The sequence below is a fragment of the Chrysemys picta genome, unplaced genomic scaffold (assembly GCF_011386835.1).
Source record: "Chrysemys picta bellii isolate R12L10 unplaced genomic scaffold, ASM1138683v2 scaf138, whole genome shotgun sequence".
Lineage (NCBI taxonomy): Eukaryota > Metazoa > Chordata > Testudines > Emydidae > Chrysemys > Chrysemys picta.
The window spans coordinates 38,897-52,894 of NW_027052845.1; the positions used below are offsets into that span (position 1 = coordinate 38,897).

General features: G+C 54.4%; 1 protein-coding gene across 1 annotated transcript; it reads left to right on the forward strand.

Annotated features, from left to right (window-relative positions):
• The first annotated feature begins 4 nt into the window (after positions 1-4).
• On the forward strand, positions 5-9,729 carry LOC135978137 (E3 ubiquitin-protein ligase TRIM50-like). The gene is made up of 6 exons (XM_065579182.1): positions 5-328; positions 4,730-4,825; positions 6,081-6,311; positions 6,877-6,899; positions 7,410-7,534; positions 7,968-9,729. Exons 1-6 carry the CDS (start codon positions 5-7, stop codon positions 8,576-8,578), a joined length of 1,410 nt encoding a protein of 469 aa, XP_065435254.1. The 3' UTR covers positions 8,579-9,729.
• Positions 9,730-13,998: the final 4,269 nt, after the last annotated feature.

Below are 13,998 nucleotides of genomic sequence, written 5' to 3' on the forward strand. Positions count from 1 at the left end.
GCTGATGCTCCAGTGTGGGCACTCCTTCTGCAAGTCCTGCGTGGGGTCCCTGGTGTGCAACCTGGACCAGCAGCTCCTGTGCCCCGTGTGCCGCCAAGCTGTGGACTGCAGCACCTTGCTGCCCAACGTCACGCTGGCCTGCGTCATCGACGCGCTGCGGACCCTGGGCGATTCAGATCCCAACCAGGAGTCCTGCCCTGTCCACCACAACCCCCTCAGCCTCTTCTGTGAGCAGGACCAAGAGGTGATCTGTGGGCTGTGCGGCATCATTGGGGCTCACCGTCAGCATAAGATCATGCCAGTCTCTACCGTATACAGCCGGATGAAGGTAAGCGCCTGGCAGCGGGTCATGGGCACTGACTGCGTCATGGCACCTGTTGGGGAAAGACACAGGTGATAAAAGCACGGCCAATGGAGCAGCCCTGATTGGACTGCCAGACCTGCTGGGGGTGTGAGAGGGGGACAAGAGCTCTGGCACAGGTAGTTGAAATAAATCCTGAGCCCGGTGTGGGAACTGGGAGCACACCAAGACGGGGGATCGGGCTCGCTGGGGTTTGTCCCGCAGCCACAGTAACCCACGGGGTCTGAGCACTGCCGTCAGGAGGTGTGACTGCAGCACGAGTAGGCGTGATCAAAGCTAGCTCGGATAACAGTAGTAACGACACAGCCAGTTGCATGGGCTAGCCCTGCCCATACAGGACCCCGCTGTGCTGCCAGGGGTTCACTGCTATTCTTACTCAAAGTAGCTTTGACCTGGCTAGATCTGAGCCGGCTCGGCTGCGCCTCAGTGTGCCGCAGTCCCACACGCACCCTCGGCGTGAGGCCTCATATCCCATCATCAGTGTGTCCCTGGACCCATCCTGCGTTGAGGCTCAAGTGAACTTTGACCCAGTAGCATTGGAGCAGAGACTCCAACCAGTGACACTACTATTGGAAGGGTCAATAGACCAGGGAAAAGCTTCTGCAAGCCAATTGCTTAGGCCCCTAATTTATTAGCAGAATCTCTGTGCAGCCCTGAGCTGGACTAGAACCTACCATGCCCCAGACTTTGGGGAAAGCGAGACCCTGATCACAGCTCAGGCCCGTCCGTAGTATCAATTAAACATCTCAGAGCCCAGCCTGGAAAAGGCCTCCCAGGCTCTGTGCCTGCTCTGTCTCCATGACTCCAGCGCAGATGGCCTAGTGATCCGATCGCAGGGCTGGCTCCTCTGTTCCAGCCCCACGGCGGACAGTGACTGGCTCCATCTGTCACCTTGAGCAAATCCTTCAATCTGCTTGGCTTGCTTTCCCGCTCTGGGAACCAGGGATAACAACATTGAGCCAGCTCCCCGGGGCTGCAAGGGTTAATGTTTGCCTGCGAGGGAGTGCAGGAGGCCTGGGAGGGCGGGGATGCTGGAGGTCCTTTCATCTCCACTGTTCAAAGCCCTTTGGAAAAGGTGGGCTGATAAGAGCTGAGATAAGGCAGCAGGGAAGCTGGGACACAGCGCTCTGCTAGGCTAGGCTGCAAGGCAAACAATGGGCTCCGAGCTGTTGATGTAACCAGCACCCAGCAGATCATGTGGCAGCCAGTACATGGAAACGCGCAGCCTCAGCCCCTGCTCCCTTCCGCTCCTGACACCAGATAGGGGGTGGGAGGCAAGAGAAGTGTATCCTGCCCGGAGTCGGGGCCCTGTTCAGAAGTGGGGTGTGTCTGGGCTGCGACAGAACTAGAACCTTGACTCGGGCCAACTCTCCTCTCCCTGACTCTGGTAGCGGCTCTAGTTCAGGACCCTGAATGTGCTGAACTGGGATACCTGCTTCAAGGCTTTTCTGGGTCCCGGCTGCTCACCCCAGTGAAAATGAGGAATCATAACCAGCATCGGTGCAGAGCACAGGGACGCAGTTACTGCAAAAGAACCCACTCACTGGTGGCATTTGAATCAGTGTCATGCTGGTCACTCTGGCTACACCCCCAAATCGTTCTCCACCCGATCACCCAGAAAGGGCAATGAGCAATGGCCACTGACCAGGTTAGAGGAAGGACACAGGGATTCACGCTATGCTTGCTTTTAACTTTATTCATAGTTTGGAACAGGGATTAACACTCACACTAAACAAACTGCAAATCAGAGTGAGATAATGGGCCTGCCTACACTGATCCAATCTAACACAGTAGGACTGGAGCGGCCTCGGGAGGTCATCTAGCCCTTCCCCCTGCTCTGAGGCAGGACCAAGTAAACCTAGACCAGCCCTGACCGCTGTTTGCCAGACTTCTTCAAAACCTCCAATGACAGGGATTCCACAACCTCCTCTGGAAGCCGATTCCAGAGCGAACTATCCTTATAGCTAGAAAGTATTTCCTAATAGCTAACCTAAATCTCCCTTGCTGCAGATGAAGCCCATTTAGGGTGACCAGATGTCCCGATTTTATAGGGTCCTTTTCTTACCCCCCACTCCCTGTCCCAATTTTTCACGTTTGCTGTCTGGTCACCCTAAGCCCATTGCCTCTTGTCCTATCTTCAGTGGACACAGAGAATAATTGATCACTGTCCTCTATAACAGCCCTGTTGTCAGGTCCCCTGTCAGTCTACTTTTCTCAAGCCTAAACACACCCAACCTTTTTAACCTTTCCTCAGAGGTCAGGTTCTCTAAATCATAGAATCATAGAATCATAGAATATCAGAGTTGGAAGGGACCTCAAGAGGTCATCTAGTCCAACCCCCTGCTCAAAGCAGGACCAATTCCCAGCTAAATCATCCCAGCCAGGGCTTTGTCAAGCCGGGCCTTAAAAACCTCCAAGGAAGGAGACTCCACCACCTCCCTAGATAACGCATTCCAGTGTTTCACCACCCTCCTAGTAAAATAGTTTTTCCTAATATCCAACCTAAACCTCCCCAACTGCAACTTGAGACCATTGCTCCTTGTTCTGTCATCTGCCACCACTGAGAACAGCCGAGCTCCATCCTCTTTGGAACCCCCCTTCAGGTAGTTGAAGGCTGCTATCAAATCCCCCCTCATTCTTCTCTTCTGGAGACTAAACAATCCCAGTTCCCTCAGCCTCTCCTCATAAGTCATGTGCTCCAGACCTCTAATCATTTTTGTTGCCCTCCGCTGGACTCTTTCCAATTTTTCCACATCCTTCTTGTAGTGTGGGGCCCAAAACTGGACACAGTATTCCAAATCTCTAATCGTTTTTGTTGCTCTCCTCTGGACTTTGTCCACAGCTTTCTTAAAGTGTGGCTCCCAAACCTGGACACAGGACTCCAGCTGAGGCCTCACCAGTGCCGAGTAGAGCAGAACAATTACCATCAATGTTTTACGTAGGACATTTTTGTTAATACACCCCAGACTAATTTTAGCCTTTTTCTCAATTGCATCACATTGGCTTATATTCAATTTGTGGCCCACTGTAACCCCCGATCCTTTTCTGCAGTGCTACCACCCCACCAGTTATTCCCTGTTATTGTGCTAGACAGAACACTTACCAACTAAAACAATGTTCGATGTTCAGGGTTTGTCTTGGCCAGGAAAAAAGGTGCTTTTAAAATTGAGTTGGGTAACATGATTTGAAACACCACTTACCACCAAGTGTAGACACAGGTTATTAATATCTTACTATCATGTTAGCTGGTTGTATTGTAACCTAGAATCTTTTCCTAGTCTAGACAGACTCTGTGTAGATAAGTACACCTCTACCCCGATATAACATGACCCGATATAACACGAATTTGGATATAACGCGGTAAAGCAGCGCTCCGGGGCGGCGGGGCTGCGCGCTCCAGCGGATCAAAGCAAGTTCAATATAACGCGATTTCACCTATAATGCGGTAAGATTTTTTGGCTCCTGAGGACAGCGTTATATTGGGGTAGAGGTGTACTGTCATATTTCACAGCACGTCAGTTGGTCGTGGTTAACTCTGGTGTCCACCCCAAAAAAAAAAAAGGAATTTGCAAAATAGGGAAATGTGATTGTTCAACCACAACCATTGGCTGGGAGACTCGGGGGCAGGTGTCATACCTGAAACTGCTTTTAACTCATGTTTTTAAACTGAGGAGGTTTCAAGCTGATGATGTCCTTTTAAATAGGTAGTTTAACATAGTTCTGTTTATGTTGTAAATTGTATCCCATATAACACACAGAACATGCTAAATAGCCCAATGAATGTAGCCCTTGGACCCTAAACTTTTGCATTTCCAGACGCTTAGAGTGTTTGTGCAAACTTAACCTTGCAAGAGTTCTGTGGTTTTTGCATTTGCTATACAACACCGGTTCGCTCACCACTCAAATGCCGCCACCTCTAGGGTGGAATTCAGCAACTGTTTAACAGTGCATAGCAATTTAGATGTCAAATGAGCCCACAGGGAGAATCTTAGATGGACAGAACATAATTACCCAGTTCTGAATTTGGCCCAGCTGCTAGGGTTAACAATAGCGAGGTAACACAACACTAAAGAGGCCTAGAGGTGAGCTCAGGCAGGATGGAAAAAGAATGATAAATGAATTCCCCATGGAGCCTAGGAGAACGTGGTCTCGTCGTGCCCTGTAGTCCATGGGGGGAAGCCAGTGATCAAGGGAACATGAAGTATGACTGACCCCAGGAGAGCTAGTTCCCTTCAGGGCCAGGCTGGCCTGCACAGATGGGAGGGGTTGTGGGGCCAAGGCCAAACCCCGTCAGGTGACCGCAACCTGGCTACTCCCTTGGGTGCAATAGAGACTCCAGACTAACAGGAGGATGTTCTGCCTTCGCAGGAGGAGCTGTCAGTGCTAATAACGGAGGTCCAGCAACACAAGGGGAAGCTGGATGAACACATCAGCAAGCTGGTTAACAATAAAACCCGGATCGCAGTGAGTGCAGGGAGCTGTGAGAGGAGCCCATGCCTGGGAATCTCCTGCGGCCCACCCCGGGAGCAGCCCCTGTTGCGATTACTGCTCCCGGTTGGCTAAGGATTGCACACATCCTATTAGTTGTCTTACGCCGTCTTTCCCACCCCGGCCAGCTTGTTTCTCATCCCCCTGCAATGTCTTGTTTTAGCCTGTAAGCTCCTCACGGCAGGGACTGTCACTGCTATCTGTTTGTACAGCGCCCTGCACAGTGGACCCTGGCCTGATTGGCCATTAGGCACTCCAGCCATATCAATGTTAAAGAATAATAAAATCCCAGAGTGCCCTCTGCCCCACACCGGGAGGGGTTCTCCCATCCCTCCCAGAGTCCCAGCCCACCAATCCACACCATGCCAGAGCCTCCTTGGTCCCATGTCCTCTGCCTGCTGGGCGAGAGGCAAGTGACTAAGTGTCTTGCTTCCCGGGGCTGGGCTAGGGTTACCCGGGGCTGCCCCAGCCCAGGGGGAAGGAGTAGATGACCTCCTGAGATCCCTTCCAGCCCTACAGTTTGACGCTTGCTTTCTGTTGCTAGCAGAGGAGGGGGGTTGTTGTTCTTCACAAAGTGTGGTCTAAAAATAGCCCTGCTTTTCAAAGGGGTGAGGGGGGCATCTCTCGTGGCTCTGAACCTCCTGGCAGGCGTACAGACAGGCTGGGCAAGTCATTGTTCAGAGCTGGTTTGACCCAGTGTCCTTGAAAGTGAGATAACCAGTGTAAAATATCCTGGCCAGAACGAGCTCTCCAACAAGATCAATACTGATAGCTTGAGGGCACGTTTGCCCTGCCAGGGGAAGTCAGCTCTGGGCTGATTTCCATGGTCTAAGCAGTAGGTGTGGCCACAAAACAAGAGCTCCATTTTGTGAAAAAAATAAATGGCAGTTTCTGCATTTGGTTTCATTCTGTTTCGGGACAAAACCAAGGCAAGGAACTTCCAAAAAATGTCACGAAGAAAGAGAGATCCACTGACCCCAGAATAGCCACTAGCCGTTCGCCTGGATCTCCCACATGCAGGTGAGGGATCTAGCCACTGGGCTCTTCTGGAGGGCGTGTGCCCTGCTGTAGAAGGCAGGTGGGCTGCAGTTGGCCCATGGTCTGCACTGGGCATAACACCCTATAAGCCAGTGGAATGACTGAGTTGTGCTAAGCAGGGAGCGGGCAAGGCCACCCCGCGCCTTGTCCTGGTATTTTCCTCTGGCTCCTAGAACATGCTGTCTCCCTGCAGAATGAGTCCGACGTCTTCAAGTGGGTGATCCGGAAGGAGTTCCAGGAATTGCACCGATACATTGACGAGGAGAAGGCCAGCTTCCTGGGGAGCATTGAGAGGAAGGCTGGCCACCTCATTGCCTCCATTGAGTCCCAGGTCACGCAGACGTCAGACGCCCTGCACAAGCTGCAGGAGATGGAGAGCTCGCTGGAGAAACTCAACAATGAAAGTCAGCTGGATTTCATCCGGGTGAGTCTGTCTGCCAGGGGAATGACCATGGAAACTCTGGAGAGGAGACGGCCCTATACCCCACAAGGCAACCTGGGAAACAGATAGATGCACCCCATGCACCCTGCGGGGAGAGCAGACAGCCAGATCTCCCCATGTCCCCTCCCTGGGAAGCAGAAAGCCAGATTTCCCCCAGGAGAGGGGAGAGCCAGGTACCTCCATGCAGCCGCCTTGGAGAGCCAAGAGACGGGCACTGTGCCATGCCTGCCCATGGCGGAGTAGCCTAGACAAACTGTGGCTCTATGGCACCCTCTCCAGCCTCTCTCCACCTGGCAGTTGATTCCTCCCATCCCTGTGCCCTCAGCCCCATCCTGGCTGCCAGAGACACCCTGTCCCCAGTCTGTGCGGCTTCCACTGACCCTCCCTGCACGGGCGGGAAGCGGAGGTGGCAGTGAGAGGAGCCCTTTGCTGGTGCCAAGGTCAGATGGAGAGTGGGTGAGAGTGCTGGCCAGGAATCCTCTGCAGCGTTCCCCGGGGCTGAGGCTGTCAGCGCTAACTCTGCCTTTGCGTGTGTTGTGTTTTACAGAACTACGGCTCATTCCCCTCCAGGTGAGCACTTACCCTCCACCCTTGGGACCCTCCTTCGAGCCATTGGGCAGCCAGGATGGCTAGAACCCACCAAGGGGAAATGTTTCCTAGGAGTGGTTACGGCGAGGGCCCTTTCATGGGGGGAGCAGGAGGCATTGAGGGCTTGACCCCAACTCTAGTGGTGAGCAAGGACTGTGCCCATGCCAGCTGCAGTTGGCACCCCTTCTCCATGCCAGTGGTGCGGCAGCATCTCCAGTGCTGCTGGGAGCAGCCTGGCAGCGAGGCACCAGGCTTTCTGCTCCCGTGGTCTCCACTTTCCTAGAGAGGAGTGACGTAGTGCCCACACCCCCTCCATCTGGCACGGCTTAGTGCCCATGCCCTGGGGGCTGCCGAGCACCCACTGCCCGGCGTCCAGCTCACAGAGCAGCCAGGGAGACTCTGAGTTCTGCCAGATGTGGGCAACGGGGAGAGAAGCAGGGCCCGGAAATGTTCTCACTAAACCCCACTGCATGGGAGTGTCTTTCCCTCCAGGTCAGAGTTTCTCCCCCAGCACCCGGCTGAAGGGACCTTCAGCGCCATCTCCTTTAAGCCAGGTTTCCACCAAGATGACATCAAGATGACAGTATGGAAACGTCTGCTCCGCAGAGTCCTGCCAGGTACTGCACGGCCCACAGTAAGTCCCCTGCAGCGTGTTCAGGGTACGCGTGTACCTACGGTCAAGTGCATATGCTCCCTCTGGCATGCACCACGCTGTCCGACACACGCAGGGCTGCTCAGACATGCACCACGCTGTCCGACACACGCAGGGCTGCTCAGGCATGCACCACGTGAAGCTTTGCATGGGTCACTCTCCTGGCTATGCGAGAGCCTAGGCGGGGTGCTGCCTGGGGACAAGACCAGCTCTACTGGATCTGACGCATTAGGCTGCTCGGGGCTCTCCCAGGGTTCCTTGCACCTGGCCAGGCCTGCCTCTCTGCTCAGGGCTCTCCTGGTCCTGGTCCAACCCACACAGCTGCTCAGGGTTCACCTGGGCCCAGCCGCTTGGGTCTGCCGTCCTGTAGTTCTTCTGATTGCCATGTGTTTCCTTAGCCCCAGAGACGCTGAAGCTGGACCCGGTGACAGGACACCCGCTGCTGGAGCTGACCAAGGACAACACCGTGGTGCAAAGCAAGCTCCTCTACCAGCGCCGGGGCAGCATCCCTGAGCGCTTTGACTCCAGCAACTGCATCCTGGCCAACAAGGGCTTCTCCTGGGGCAAGCACTACTGGGAGGTGATCGTAGGCACCAAGAGCCACTGGCGCCTGGGCATCATCAAGGGCACAGCTAGCCGCAAGGGCAAGCTGCACAAGTCTCCCGAGCACGGCGTGTGGCTCATCGGCCTGAAGGAAGGAAAGGTCTACGAGGCCTTCAACAACCCCCGCACCGCGCTGCCGCTCACGGCCCGGCCCCAGCGCATCGGCGTCTACCTGCACTACGAGAAGGGAGAGCTGACCTTCTACAACGCCGACAGCCCCGACGAGCTCATCCCCATCTACACCTTCCAGGCGGAGTTCCAGGGCAAGCTCTATCCCATCCTAGACATGTGCTGGCACGAGCGGGGCACCAACGCCCTGCCCATTGTGTTGCCCACGCCCGCCATGATTCGAGACACACAGGCTCCCGACAGCAGCCTGGACCCACCGGAGCCCACAAAGCTCTAGATCTCCACCCAGAGCCCCCCACCCTCCCCACCGTTTGGGGATTGTCAGAGCTCTCTGAGCTGTGCTGCCCAGCTGGGGAGGGCTTATAGCTGGTATTGGTCTCTGCCATTCAAGCCTCGGGGTTGGGAAAACAGGATCTTTATCCCTTAAGAGCAGAGATGGGCATGAACCAAACCAGCCTCCCACCCCCACTCTCGGAGGAATTTGGACCTGATCGCTGCCGTTTGGACCCATCCCCACGGCTGTTTTCCACCTGTCTCTGCCGCCTATTCCCCATCCAGACTCCTGTATGCGGCACCATAATGACTGCTGGGGACTGATGCCTGCGTCTCAGGCTGAGGGTCATGCCGGAGCAGCGGGCACAGAGAGAAGTATCCTGACCCCATGCACAGGGCCCCAGCTGTGCAGAATTAGAGAGGATGAGACAGAATCCAACCAGCCAAGACAGAATTGTCTCCGTCAGTGGTCAGAGCTTTGCATGGAGTGTCAACTGCTCCTTAAACAAACCTGTTCTCCCTCCCCAACCCGACTGTTCCCCTTATCACAGTGTACCAAGGCCCACATGCATATGTCCTTGTATAGCCTCTAGGATCTCCCAAGTCCACTACTCAACCCAGGCGCCCTTTAGCTCATGCTTTCAAATCAAGAGCCCCGAGTTCATTCCGTCCCAGGTGACCTGACGTGGGGCATCACTGCACATCGCTTAGCAGCTGGCTGGCATTAAACAGCCACCCAGCATTAGTATGGGTTGCCTATGTGCCCTTGCTAGGGAGGCTTTCCCCAAACATCAGAAATCCACAGTGGGGCAGATCCCCCTGTGTGTCTGCAGGGAGTGAATCCGGTGTGATGGATTAGTTAAGTCTGTACATGTCTAAATCAAACTACAAACACCATCTTATGAATGCCATTTTGAGAGTAAACGTATCTTCACTGTTGTCTTTTTATCTGCGTCTTGGACTGGGATTGCTGGAAGTGTTAGCACATGGCTAACACAGAGCAACAAGAGTGGTTAACCTGGTGGTTCTCCCATCAAATGGAAGCACCCTAGGATAGCAAGCAGCCTACTTCTTAGGGGAACCAGAGCTCCCAGGTGGGCTTGTAATCAAGTAATGTATCAACTGACAGGGACTTGAAGCCACTGAGGAGAGTCACCTGATGGGGGGGCACTGGGACATTACAAAAGGAAGCCTCTCCCATCAGCAATTTCTGAGAGGCTATCAGGCCCAGAAGGCAAGTCTGCACAGGGGGTGGCAGGTAGGGGAGCGAAGGAAAGGAGGGTCCTGGGACCCTGAAAGGAATGATCAAAACCCAAAGAGCTCTGTGAGTGGTGTGAACACTGGGGAAAAAATTCTGCTTGTAGGTTTGTGTTAGTTTCCATAGATCTGTAGATGTCTAGTGCTTTATCTGTGAGTAAAAGGTGATTGATTTAGAAATTCCTTTGTGTCCCTTGTGTTCACTGTCACATAGTCCCTGAAGGGGGAAACAGTCATCCACAGGGTCCCCAACTTCAGAGGAACTCGGGGAACATGCAACAACATCAGTGGGACAAATGGAAGATGCAAGGGCCTAGCGAATGACATAATCAGCAGTGTGGCACTGCTCAGACGGAGGATGAAATATGTCACAAGTTTGTCATAGAAATCAGGTGGTGGTGATGGGAATATTCCAGCCTAGTTTTTTCCCCCCCACCTCGGATTTCTATGGTAACAAGCTTGTCATGTGTTTCAGTCCCAGCCCTAGGCCTGACATAGAATTGCTTTTACAGAACATTCACAAGTGCTTTTACCCAGCCATTAATGGGTAAATGATGGGGTGCCACAACTTCCCTGGAGGAAGCTGTTCCATGCTAGACACATCTCACTGTCAGGAAGGTTTTTGTGATATTAAGCCTCAATTCTCCTTCCTTTTGTCCCATCCTTTCTACATACAGGGCCTTGTGCCACTCTCCATCTTTGGTGTTTGGACTTCAAATCCTCGCAGAGGACGATCGTATTTCTCATTGGCGGCATAGCCAAGCTATAAGCATTTATTCTCTCTAACACAGTAAGTGCCACCAGCTGAGGCGGAGAGGCTAGGCAGAGACCAACCCTGAGACTGAGGTTAGTGGGTTAACTCGGCCCAGCACAGTCTACTTGTCCTGCAGAAGGGAGTTTGTTTGGAGAGCTGAGGGAGAGCCAAAGGGGATTAGTGTTTGGAGAGAAGCTAATTAACTAACCTCTCTGTCCTCTTTGCCTCCTCTGTCCTTGCTGCCTGACTTCCCTCGAAGGTGTCTTTGGAGGTGGGAAGGAGGTGGGGACCTCTGCCTGCTGTTCCAATAGCCACCGTCACCCCTCAGGTGTTGCTGGGGAGAAGCATTAGCCCCCATTTCTGCTGTCTAAATTGAGGCCGCCAGCGCGTGTGAAGCATGTTCGCAGCAGGGCTGGTGGAATTAAATCTGACCCCACCCCACACACTCCTCCTGGGTACTGGGCCTGCCTGGCACTGGGGGACCCCAATCCCCTCCGGGTACATGGGCCTGCCCAACATTGAGGAATACTAGCCCCCCTGGGTATCAAACCCCAACCACCACCACCCCAGGTACCTGAGCCTGGCAGCACTGAGGGACCCCAACCCACCCCACTGGCGTACCTGGGCCTGCCCAACACTGAGGAATACCAGCCCCCCGGGTACCAAACCCCAACCCCCCCCAGGGTACCTGGGCCAGCCCAGCACTGGGGGACCCCAATCCCCCCGGGGTACCTGGGGTGCCCAGGACTGAGGGGTGGGGGTCCTGACTAACCCAGCCCTTCCCTCTCAGGGCAGTGACTACTCCCAAGATCCTACCCCCGCCCCAACCCTGAGCATGGGGGCAGGGGCACTGCCCCCAGGGGGCTCTGATCTCCCTCCCTGCCTAGGCAGCTTAGAGAAGCCTGTTTCCCCCTTCCCGGCTGCAGCCTCCTGCCCCCCACCCCATGGCTCTGGGCACTGTGTGTATGTGTGTGTGTGGGGGGGTGACTGCCCCTCACACAGCCACACCCCCCAGCACAGCTTCCCCCCGCTTTCCCCCCTGCTCCATGGGAAGCCTCCCATTGGAGGAAACTCCTGTCAGGCACTCAGGGCAGCTTCTTGTTGGTTGAAATGTCCCAACCTGGGACTCATTCCCTCCCCCTTCCCTAGGGCTCCTGTCTTAGCCTCCCCCATTCCCTCCCATCTCTCCCAGCCCCCACACCAGTGGCTCCCCATTCCCTGGGGGGGAGGGGAAGGCAGGTAATTTCCCCTGGTGGCAAAGCCTGTCTCCTCCTGACCTTCCCCTTCTGTCCCTGTCCCCAGCTGAGGCCAGGCTGCCCTTATGCCCTCTGCAACACAACAGTCCCCTCCCATCCCCACCTCCCAGACCCTAGCAGCAGGCCCTCCAGCGCTCTCCTTCTAGCCCAGGAAGTCCCATCCTCTCCACCCACCCCCAAACAGGTAGGCTCCAGTGCCTGCCCCCTACACCTCTCCTACTCCTTCCCCTGCCTTTCCACTTCCCTGGATTACATACCCCACCCCCCTTATCACAGGGATGGGGGCCTGGCGGCTTGCTTCTGCAGGGAGTGGGATTTCACCTCGGTCCAGGGGCTGGAACTGCCAACAGCTGAGCCAGGGTAACTGAGCCACCTGCAGCGTCTCACCTCACCACAAGGAGCCTGGAAAAAATGGACCCAAATCACAAGACAAGAATAGTGCGAATCCTGGCAGCGCTGCTCAGAGTTAATGGGTCCTTCCCTCAACCCCCTGCTGATGCCTTGTGCCCCCACCCTTTGGTGTGGCAATACCCCTGCACTCTCTCCTTCATGGGGCATCAGTGACCCAGCGTCACAGGGGCACCGTTGTCGCTCATTCTTTAGCTCCCTTATTTCCTGCATTCCTGGCTCCCAGGCGTGTTCCTGACAAACGCAGGCACAGAATATCCATTGGATTTGGATCGACACAAGATTTCGCTGCTCCTGCGGCTGCTGCCACGTTCAGGCTTCAGATACATGGGGAGCTGTAAGGCCGGGCCCAGCCAGCTGGATTTGGGTCACATTATACTCACTGGGGCTCTATGGGGAAGAGCTGGGGCACCCCTGTTTCAGTCCCCGGGTGATACAAATGTGATCCCCAAAACGTCTTCCTGTGGCAGCATCAAACTATTGCTGTGACGCCACGAGATGACATGTCCTCGAAACCCAGCGCGATGCCGCATGGGAGGGGTCATGCGGTCATCACCACATAGTGGGGAGGAAGTGGCATCAAAATTCCACACCAATAAGGCAGCAAGTCCAGGTGCCAAAATGTTACTCTGCCACGGTGGGATCAACACAGCAAATGTGGAGTCAATACTGTAAACAGCACCCCGAGATCCAGCCAGCACATTCCACCCTGCCTCAGAGCCCGTGAGACTGGAGCCAGGGCAAAGGGTGACAGCGTCGCGACAACGGGAGCTCACAGTATGTGGCCAGCCTGGATTCCAAACCTGACCACGGCACGCTCCCTAAGGAGGAGGGTAGGGGAACTGGAAAAGGAACAAGTCCCCATTTAAACCCCAGCCCCAGCCCTGCGCACAGGCCTGGAACATGGGTCAGCAGGGCCAGCCTGACTCAGTGGCTCACGTGCTCGATTGCTTTGGCCTAAATCCTAGATGTAGTAGGAAGAGAGCCTGACAAACGCCCTTGTATCAGAGGCCTGGTATGAGGCAGGACCTGCTCACAGAATTTGGCAAGAACAGGGCTGATATTGCAGCAATACACGTTCCTAAGAAGTGCCAGTCACAGAGTGCTCACACAAACACATCCCGATATCCAGTGGTACCAGAACATCCCGATATCAAGGATGGTACAAAACCATTCCCCAAGGATAACAGGAACACACTGACCCCTCCTAAAAGATAAGGTCAGGCAGACAGTACATAATAAAGATGTTTGATCGAACCAACATGTACAAGGTAATGGGTAAGAACTAGCCACATCGGGGACGGTAACTAACTATGTCAGAGGGGCAGTACTAACTTATTTGTATTGGGGTATAAAGATGTATATCAGAGGGAGTATCTTTGTCTGGCCTTAGAGAGGAACGGAAAGTCCCGCCGTTCACTGAGCTGGTACATTATTACAGGCATACATGTATTAGTGGTCCGGTAGAGTCTGCGGGATACTAATACCAGGCTTTGTCAACAATAAACCTGGCTGGATGCCTTCGTACCTTAACGGATCTTGTGGTCATTGGGTGATTCGCTCGAAGTCTGCCGTGCCAGCTGTCTGCGCAGGACTGGGGCAGCACACAGAGGGAACACGCACACACAGCCAAACATCTATCAACATCTAATCACACTGGAGAACAGCTTACATCTGTTTGCTTTGCAGTAAATTGCTTTCTCAACAGCTGGAGCATCCAATCCATATTGTTCCTGAGTGCAGGGATTG

What these genes read in the sequence shown, in the direction of transcription:
- LOC135978137 (XM_065579182.1), top strand. Translation starts at nt 5, where the DNA reads ATGCTCCAGTGTGGGCACTCCTTCTGCAAGTCCTGCGTGGGGTCCCTG. An exon ending in CCGTATACAGCCGGATGAAG is followed by an intron (nt 329 to 4,729) that starts GTAAGCGCCTGG and finishes CTGCCTTCGCAG; the next exon opens with GAGGAGCTGTCAGTGCTAAT. An exon ending in GCTCCGCAGAGTCCTGCCAG is followed by an intron (nt 7,535 to 7,967) that starts GTACTGCACGGC and finishes GTGTTTCCTTAG; the next exon opens with CCCCAGAGACGCTGAAGCTG.